The sequence below is a fragment of the Neolamprologus multifasciatus genome, chromosome 3 (assembly GCF_963576455.1).
Source record: "Neolamprologus multifasciatus chromosome 3, fNeoMul1.2, whole genome shotgun sequence".
Lineage (NCBI taxonomy): Eukaryota > Metazoa > Chordata > Actinopteri > Cichliformes > Cichlidae > Neolamprologus > Neolamprologus multifasciatus.
Window position 1 is genome coordinate 41,672,313 of NC_140441.1, and position 10,213 is coordinate 41,682,525.

General features: G+C 42.2%; 1 protein-coding gene and 1 long non-coding RNA gene across 2 annotated transcripts in view; one reads left to right on the forward strand and one right to left on the reverse strand.

The window, feature by feature from the left end:
• LOC146523247 (uncharacterized) overlaps positions 1 to 10,213 on the reverse strand; it is a 339,030-nt gene that overhangs the window by 88,940 nt on the left and 239,877 nt on the right. The window lies entirely within an intron of this gene.
• On the forward strand, positions 4,805 to 8,742 carry LOC146523261 (uncharacterized). Its single transcript, XM_085154624.1, has 5 exons — positions 4,805 to 5,655; positions 5,776 to 5,814; positions 5,941 to 6,051; positions 6,160 to 6,188; positions 6,863 to 8,742. The coding sequence occupies exons 1-5, from the start codon at positions 5,463 to 5,465 to the stop codon at positions 6,983 to 6,985; spliced, it is 495 nt and encodes a 164-aa protein (XP_085010750.1). The 5' UTR covers positions 4,805 to 5,462; the 3' UTR covers positions 6,986 to 8,742.

A 10,213-nucleotide genomic window follows, 5' to 3' on the forward strand; every position in this document is an offset into this window, starting at 1 on the left:
TGTTTTATATGTTTTGTTGTTTTGTTGCTTTAGTGGAGGTACGGCCACTTGCTGTGGGGCTAGCCACGTGAAGTGGAAAACTCCCCCGATGCATGAGAGTGCACCATTTAGATTGCAGTGTGAGTGACAGTGAGGTTTGCAGTGAAGTTACACGGGTGAGTAATTGGTGGCACCCTTGGGCACTCCTCTCTGTAGGCTGCCTCCTCAAGTGGCCGGTCTCCACCATTTTGTTTAGTTATTTTATCGAGCTGCTATTTTACTAGGATAGCACTGTGGCAGAGCCTTGTCGTTTTAATCACTGTTTTTTTAAATTAAGTGTTTTAATTAACAGTCTTGCATTCTCAGCCTTGCTACCTTAAGAACTCATGAAAGAAAAAAGTTACGTTGAAACAAAGCACACCATTGTTTTTCTTGTGACATTACCACTAAGTTTGATGTGTCACATGGCCCTCTTCCTATTGAAAAAAACAAAAGTTGTATCCAAGATGGCCGACTGCTAAATGGCCACCATGGTCACCACCCATCTTGAGGAGTTTGTCCCCTCACATATACTAATGTGCCACAAACAGGACTTTAATATCACCAACCATTCCCATGTTATTACAGTGTATCCATATAAATGGCCCACCCTGTAGAATAAAGGACTTGTATTCTTATAACTAAGAGCTCAAACAGCAGGTTAAGGACATATTAGAACCACAAAAGTCATGTTCATGGTGATACTAGAGTAAAAAGGTCATATCTGTACAAAAATGCAAAGGAATATTTTCAAGAATGCCATCATTGAACAGAGGTGGTGGCTTACAACACCAGCTGTCAGCCACTTGCAATGCAGTCTTACGATCCCTTCCCTTCAAATTCAACCTCTTCTTCATATCTTGCCTCCAGTAACTTTAACAAGTCACATGATGAGGTAGGGCAAGGTCTCACAGATGTTTCACCCTTGACTATGAGTGATGGTAACTGCTCATGCCTTTTTTCTCATCTTGGCTTATGTGATGCTTCACATGACCAATATTGGGTCAAGGATAACATATACATAAGAATTTATAGCCTTTGCTCCATACTTTGTTGAAGGACCTTTGGCAGCAGTTACAGCCACAAGTCTTTTTGAGAATAATGCTACAAGGATGCTTAGCTCCATCCTGTTTCCACCGATTCTATCAGATATTCCCAACATGATGAATCGCTTTAGAAGGCTATTACTCAGGGAGGTGACCAAGAACCTGATGGTCACTCTGGGATTTCTCTGTAAAGAGAGGAGAACTTTCCAGAAGAACAACTATTTCTGCAGCACTCCAGCAATTAGGCCTGTTTGGTAGTGACCAGATGGAAGCCACTCCTCAGGAAAAAGCACATGACAGCCTGCCAACAGACAGTTTGCCAACAGACACCTGAAGGACTCCCATAACCCGAGAAACAAAATTCTCTAATCTGATGAAACAAGGATTGAACTCTTTGGCCTGAATGCTAAGGGTTATATCTGGAGGAAACCAGGCACAGCTGGACAATACTATCCCTACAATGAAGCATGGTTGTGGCAACATTATATTGTGGGAACTGGGAAACTTGTCAAGGTTGAGGGAAAGATAAATGCAGCAATGTACATAGTCATCATTGATATTAACTTGCTCTAGAGCACTGTGGTCCTCGGACTGGAGCAAAGGCTCATCTTCCAACAGGCCAAAAAACTTAAACAGAAATCCAAGACAAGAAAGCAGTGGCTTCTGGACCACTCTGCGAATGTCTTTGAGTAGCTCAGCCAGAGCCCAGACTTGAACTCGACCAAATGTTTTTGGAGAGATCTGAAAATAGGCAAGGCAAGGCAAGTTTATTTATATAGCACAATTCAACAACAAGGTGATTCAAAGTGCTTTACAGAGACATTAAAAAACAAAAACAAATAAAAAGCATGATTTAAAACTGATTAAAAAAAAAACAACTAAAAAATAAAAGATAAAATCAGTAGTTAAAATGTAAGTTTTGAAATTTAAGCTTAAAAGTGTGGATTTGGTGTTTTATTCAAATGCAGCTGAGAATAAGTGAGTCTTCAACCTGGATTTAAATAAACTGAGTGTTTCAGCTGATCTGACGCTTTCTGGGAGTTTGTTCCAGATATATGGAGCATAAAAGCTGAATGCAGCTTCTCCGTGTCTGGTTCTGACTCTGGGAACTGATAAAAACCCAGATCCAGATGACTTGAGGGATCTGGAAGGTTGATACTGGGTCAGGAGGTCACTGATGTATTTTGGTCCTAAACCATTCAGAGCTTTATAGACAAGCATCAGAACTTTAAAGTCTATCCTCTGATGGACAGGCAGCCAGTGTAAAGACCTCAGAGCTGGACTGATGTGGTCCACTTTTTTGGTCTTAGTGAGGACTCGAGCAGCAGAGTTCTGAATGAGCTGTAGATGTCTGACTGATTTTTTAGGTAGACCTGTAAAGATGCCGTTACAGTAATCAAGCCTACTAAAGATGAATGCATGGACTAGTTTTTCCAGGTCCTGTTGAGACATCAGATCTTTTATCCTTGATATATTCTTGAGGTGATAGTAAGTTGATTTTGTTATTGTCTTAATGTGTTTTTCTAAGTTTAGGTCTGCATCCATCACTACACCCAAATTTCTCGCCTGGTTTGTGGTTTTTAGGTGTATAGACTGAAGTTCTCTGGTGACCTGTAATCGTTTTTCTTTGGCACCAAAGACTATTACCTCAGTTTTGTTTTTGTTTATCTGGAGAAAATTGTGGCACAACCAGTCATTAATTTCCTCAATGCATTTACCAAGAGCCTGTACAGGGCCTCGGTCTCCTGGTGACATTGTGATATATATTTGTGTGTCATCTGCATAGCTATAATAGTTTATTTTGTTGTTCTTTATAATCTGTGCCAGTGGGAGCATGTAAATGTTAAACAGAAGGGGTCCCAGGATGGAACCTTGGGGAACTCCACATGTGATACTTGTCTGCTCAGATGTGAAGTTACCTATTGATACAAAGTATTTCCTGTTTTCGAAGTATGTTTTGAACCAGTTTAGTACAGTTCCTGAAAGACCTGCCCAGTTCTCCAGTCGTTTGAGTAACGTGTTGTGGTCTGCTGCACTCTGTCAGGGGTTGCTGAGGCGAGGAAGAAGGAACCCAAATGCAGGACTCACAGGTAGGTGAAGACTGGTGTTTATTGTGATGGCGTGAGCAAACAGAACAGAGGTAGGAAATGGCTGGCTGGCTGGCTGGACGACTGACTGAATGAAGGAAGGAAGGACGGACGGACTGAGTGGCTGGCTGGCTGGCTGGCGGAAACGACAACATAACATCAATGACACGACAAAGGACTGGTGAAACCGAGGAACTTAAATACACAGGTTGAATGATGACACCGATTGGAAACAGGTGAGTACAGGGCTGAACATAATCTGACTAATGACACGAGAGACAAGCTGACATGGGGAAAAAACAGGAATTGAAAACACTGATGTGGGAAAACTGAAAACACTGGGTCACCGACCCAGGTACCCTAACACACTCAGATCCAGTAAAACTAAGACTGACATTTTTCCACTGTCTGTATTCAGACATATGTCTTTAAACACTGTGCACAATCCTCCCCGTCCAATCTGATGCAGCTTGAGCTTGCCAAAAATGCTTCAAGTATTGAGGAAAGGTCGTGAATACTTGTGTACATTTCATATTTTCTATTTTGAATACTTATGTACATTTTGTAGTGTCCAGTGTAAATTTTGGACTGATAGGCAATGGCTCAATTCAATTCAATTCAATTCAATTTTATTTATATAGCGCCAAATCACAACAAAAGTCGCCTCAAGGCGCTTCATAGATACAGAGAAAAACCCAACAATCATATGACCCCCTATGAGCAAGCACTTTGGCGACAGTGGGAAGGAAAAACTCCCTTTTAACAGGAAGAAACCTCCGGCAGAACCAGGCTCAGGGAGGGGCGGCCATCTGCTGCGACCGGTTGGGGTGAGAGAAGGAAGACAGGATAAAGACATGCTGTGGAAGAGAGACAGAGGTTAGTAACAGATATGATTCAATACAGAGAGGTCTGTTAGCACATAGTGAGTGAGAAAGGTGACTGGAAAGGAAAAACTCAATGCATCATGGGAATCCCCCGGCAGCCTACATCTATTGCAGCATAACTAAGGGAGGATTCAGGGTCACCTGGTCCAGCCCTAACTATATGCCTTAGCAAAAAGGAAAGTTTTAAGCCTAATCTTAAAAGTAGAGATAGTGTCTGTCTCCCGAATCCAAACTGGAAGCTGGTTCCACAGAAGAGGGGCCTGAAAACTGAAGGCTCTGCCTCCCATTCTACTTTTAAATACTCTAGGAACAACAAGTAGGCCTGCAGAGCGGGAGCGAAGTGCTCTAATAGGGTGATATGGTACTACAAGGTCATTAAGATAAGATGGGGCCTGATTATTTAAGACCTTGTATGTGAGGAGCAGGATTTTGAATTCAATTCTGGATTTAACAGGAAGCCAATGAAGGGAAGCCAAAACAGGAGAAATATGCTCTCTCTTTCTAGTCCCTGTCAGTACTCTTGCTGCAGCTCCTCACCATTACATAAGCTCATGTAAAAGAGATGTATGTAAAAGAGATGCGGCATGTAAAAGGGAAATGTGAATATGTCCTGTGTCACTAGATCAAAGACCACTACTAACAATAAAACTCTAAGACAATTTAGAGTTGAAGTTTGGATTATAATACATTATAATACATGATAAATGGGATCCTTAATAAATGCACCAAGCATAAAACTAATGCACCCCCTTCTTGCTTCCTTTTTAAACCTTTAAGGACTAGAAACGCATAAATACTTCTAACTGCAGAAGCTGCAGACTGGATTTTTAAGTATTTGTAAAATTTTCTGAAAATCTTATCTCAAGCAGACATAATGTAAAATGATAAAGTGGAAATTTTATGTTAATGGATATTCGCTTAAGCTAAAACATGCAAAGCTAGTGCATTGTATAGGGCGGCACTGGCAAGATGAAACACAAAATATAAAACCAACACACACACACACACACACACACACAAACAAAAGACTCCCCGCCCCTCTTAACCCCCATATAAGAGCTGTGTGATACAAACTATCCATGCAGTTACAGGATTAAACGCATGATGAGGAGCTTCGTCTTGAGCACAGCTTTATTTCTCTCCAGCCTCAGTAAGTACTGGCACCTCAGTACTCTCAAATAATGGAATAAGTAAAGTCATTAAACAGATATAATGGATGTTGTTGTCCTGTAACACTGTAGGCTCAAACATAAACATTATGTTCTGTCATTACAGGCTGGATCTCTGTTTTAAGTTTTGAGTTTCAGACTGTGGAGGTCCAACTTGATGAAGAAGTCACGTTGAAGTGCTCCAACATTTCGAGTCATCCAACACAGACAGACTGGTTCAAGGTTATCAACAGAACTAAGCCCAGCTGTATTGCTGCTATGTATGGATCTCAGGGCAAAGCTTCATTCTGTGATGGATTTCGAAATGGAAAATTCAATATGAGTTCCAACAACACCTCTGTGTTTCTTAAAATCACACAAGTGGATTTATCTGATGTCGGGCTGTATTTCTGTGGATTTTACGTGAATAAGCATACGGTCATTTCCAATGCAGTCGAGTTAAGAATTCAAGGTAAGCTTGTAGGGAGGACTTTAGTCTTCCAGGTTAGTTTTATGTTCATACGTAATCCAAAATCAGCTCACAGACAAAAAGGAAATCACAAAATATTATAATAGCCATGTTTCTTTACAGGCGGTGAAACCAATGAAGAAGAGGATTTTAAGACTGAAAGTAAAAATATTTTATGGCTTCTAAAATTTTGCTTTTCAATGTGCTCATAGTTAATATCAATATTATGTTTCAATCAACCCGACTAAAGTGGACTCATGGGTTTTTGTTTTGATTTGTTTTTTGCAGAAGAGTCTGACAGAATGACACACCTGCTAAGCACCATCCTGGGTAGTCTGGCTGGTTTACTCACTATAGTGGTTATTATTCTGGCTTTTAAAATCTGGAAACTTCAAAAAGGTACACATGGCTTTAATTTGTTTCACCTCTTTTTGGCAGGTAAATCTTGTTCCTCCTCTTGTACGCTGGTAATAATGAACTAATGACACTTTTGTATTTGGTATTTAGTGGCAGAACAAGAACCAAAAAGCAACAAGGTAAATGTTTATTTGTTTTTTGTTGTTACTGTTGTTTTCTTTTTCCTTAGAATGCACAACCAATATGTCAGGATATATTAATGTTGGAAAGAGAAGTGTCTAAGAGTTTGTTAAGGTCATGGTAACTGTAGAATTAATAATGTATACTTTATTGATCCCCATGGGGAAATTGCTTGTTTTTCTCTGCATTTGACCCATTCACTCAGTGAAGCAGTGGGCAGCCACTAAGCAGGCGCCCGGGGAGCAGTGTGTAGGGACGGTACCTTGCTCAAGGGTATCTCAGGGTAGCCGTTCAGTGGATTTGAACCCCCGACCTCCCAATTGTAGGGCAACCACTCTACCTACTGAGCTATCCCTGCTCAGTAGTTTCCTTCTTCTGAATTTTTGTTTTCTTCTCTGAAAATGTTTTTTTAAAGACATCTTTACCTAGATAGATAGCCGCATTAGTTTCAATTTCTGGCCTATGTTACTGAAGCTAAACTCTTTTTTTACTGTATAATCTAGTTGAATTATGTTTAACACTGAACAGCACAGGTGTTCTTCCAGTATGATGTTTTAGTATTAAACTCTAAAAATCACATTTTATGTAAAATCATTTTTTGTTTAACCAACATATCAGCAAATGCATGATATATATGTAGCAAACTCAGCTGTGTAAATATTCTGGTTTTCAGAATGTGAGCTCAGACGATCTGAACTACGCAGCTCTGAACTTCCAGAAAAACGTCCAAAGAAACCGGAGGCCTGTGACACAGAGAGAGCTGGAGCCTCATGTTGTGTACGCTGCCACCAGATAGACTCGTTCTTTGTGGTTTTGTGGAGGATATGGCAAAAAATAAAACAAATAAAATTTGCATTCAAGTTGTGTTTGTATCTTTACTTTTGTGTCGTTGTCTTTTTTATTTGTCCACCTTTTGTTGGAGAGGAAAAACACTACATTTAAAGTATGTTGATGAAGGAGAAGTCAATGGTCTTACACCGATTGTGGAACTTTCTTTTGGGGGAGAGTCTAATGCTCTGTTGTGGGAGAGTAGAAATACATTTTAACAGGAAGAGACAGCACTGTGTGGTCTGAGCCCAACTGAGGTTAAAATCACAAGGTTTCCAAGCCCTTCAGGAAGTATAAAGGTGACATAGTTCTAATTTAAACCAGTTGTTATGTTTAGACATTTTGATAACATCAGAGTTTCATTCAGTAACATTAGTCACTTGTAATTTACTGGATATTAAAGTGAATTTCCAGTTGCAGTAAATTTAATCCCCAAAAAGCTGCCTGATGTGGCGGGAATAGCTAATATTAGGAGTTTTAGTGGCTCAAAGCAGAGATTCTATAACTCTTCACTGTCTCTCTCTCACTGCCATACTTTATCCTAAATGTTTAGGGTACGCAATAATTGACAGAGTAATGAAAACCTCTCTGCCTGTTTGCTCTGTTGGGGTAAAAGACCCGGGTTTTACTCAGTTGTTGTTTTTGTTCGGTTGTTGGTTTTCCTGCTGGTGGTGTAATAGCATTTCTGCTTACCAGGTGTATGATTGTCAGCCTCTACTGCACATCCAAGCTTCTACGGGAGAACAGTGTGTTGAACTGCTCTTTCAGCTTTTCAACTTTTGACTGGTAATCTATATACTGTGTATAGTATGCCACCCAACTGGTCCAAACTTTTTATTTCTGAAAGAACTGTTTTTGTTTTTTCACATTCTTTCTTTGTTAATAAAATCCAGCATGCCAGAGTCAGCATTACTCCTCCTTCCTCTCCTGACAAAGCCTTAACTGGCTGTCACTCTAATGTGATGCCAACCCACCCTTTGCACCTTCTGGGAAGGCTTTTACAAGGTTTAGGTGCGTATTTATGGGTAGTTTTGACCATTCTTCCAGAAGTACATTTGTTAGATTAAGAATGGAACAAAGACAATCTGAAGCACAAGAGTCCAAAAAAACCCAAAGAACCCAAAGTCAGTTCAGGTGGTCTGCAGGCCACAGAGTAGCATTCAAAGGCTGAGGACTCTGAGTCCTGATCTTCGGGTTTGGCAAGTTGCCATCATCAGAAACAGGAAGCCTCGGGTGGCTTGACAGGAGAATGGTGACAACAGAGCCACAGGTGGCTTAGTGGGAGGTCAGTGTCAGTGGCGATGTAGACTTGTTCCTGGACTGCTAGGACTTTCTGACTTATTAAAATATTTTTTATGGACAGAATTTCTAGGTGTAGCCAAGGGGCAGAAAGAGTTTGCTTGGGTAGTTTCAGAATGTTGTTTCTACTTTTCACAGATGATGTGGTTCTGTTGGTTTCAGCAGGTGGTGGCCTCCATCTCCCACTGCAGCCGAAACAAAACAAACACACGGAGCCAGAAACCAAAATACAGGGAACAAAAGCCTAAAACAACAGCACTGAGGCCCAGCAACAGTCCAAAAGAAAACAGACAAAAAAAGCCCATGAAAGGTGCAGAGGCCCAGGTAACAGTCTTGAAAAGGTTCAGGAGGCCGGCCTGGAGGACGACGGCCCAAGTGTCCAGAACCAGGCAGTTCAGGGGGCCGGCCCAGAGGTCAACAACACAAAAGTCCAAAAAGCCAGTGACCATGGTGGAGCAGGCCCTAGGCCGGCACAGAACAACACCGTTCAGGAGAGCGTCCATGATGGCGATGACGTCCAGCCATTGGCCTGGAAAGTTGCCAGACAGGACGTGGAGGACGAGGTGAGGCAGAACCAGGTGAAGCTGAAGCCGTAGCTGAAGCTGGACCAGACGAGGAGGAAGCCGCTGCAGGCGACGGCGTGGGAGCCGCAGGTGGTGGCGCTGCAGGCAACGAAGGCTGGATGGGACCCTCCAGCGGGGGCAGGTGGCTGTGGCTGGACGGGCCCCTCGGACCCTCCAGCAGGAACAGTTGGCTGAGTGAACGACTGAGGTGGTAACTGAGCCGATAGGTGAGCTAATGTTTGAGCGGTTCCTGGGCGGAGGAGCACAGGAAGGCAAAGGAGCAGGCTCAATGAAAACCTGCCCATCAAAAAAAGGTGACAACCCTTTCCCACCACGTTTAACAGTCTGTACAGTCTTAGGTTTAGCAGTGTTCACAGTCTCAGAAAAAACAGACTCGGCAAACTTGGGTTTTATTTGTTCCCACCCCAACGAGCAGACCTCGAACTAAAAATCTCAGATGAATGTGTCATGGATTGCAGTGTGGCAGGCAGGAGTTGGACCCAAAATGCAGACACTCAGGCACGAGGTTTAAACACAAAGAACTCAGCTTTATTAGCTGACGGGAGAAAGGCATACAAAGTAAACTAAACCGGAAACTCAAACTAAATTCACAAGGGAGACACAGGGAGATCCACACATCAAGAGGGACGACGCAACACTGACTCAGAGAAACATGGGGTTTAAATACACTGGGAAGTAACGAGGGGAATGAGACACAGAAGGAGAGCACAGCTGGGGGAAATCAGAACTGACGAGACAGGGAACAAAGTAGGATACACTCACATGAGACACAGACCTTCAAAGTAAAACAGGAAGACGCAAACTAGACTAGGGGAGACAGAGCAACTAAGAAACATAGACAATACCAACAACAAAGAGACACAGAGGGGAGCTACTAAATACTCAGAACTAAACAGAATAAAAGAAAACCAAACAAAGACACTACACAAAAGAATAAGCTGGGACAACAAAGTGAACTAAGAACATAATACAAAAAACTCAGAGGCACAAGAAACTCAAAACACTGGGTCACTGACCCAGGACCGTGACAGAATGCTTATTGTGATGAACTAGCGCGGGAGGATTCAAACCAAAACTGGCCTCCGAATCCAAATCCTTGTCGAGAAAAGAAATCCCGAAAGTGTCTGAGGTGAGTTCATAGTCTTTACTGTTTAACGGCTCAGGTGGAGTGTGGAAAGTGTCCTTTTGAAAAGAGTTCCTTTGACTCACCACCGGAGGTTGCTCAGAAGTGTCCATATGACGGCGACGTGAGCGCCGTTTCCTTTGGGCAGAGGTAGCTGGCGATGTGAGCAACTGAGCCTCTGGTGCACAGA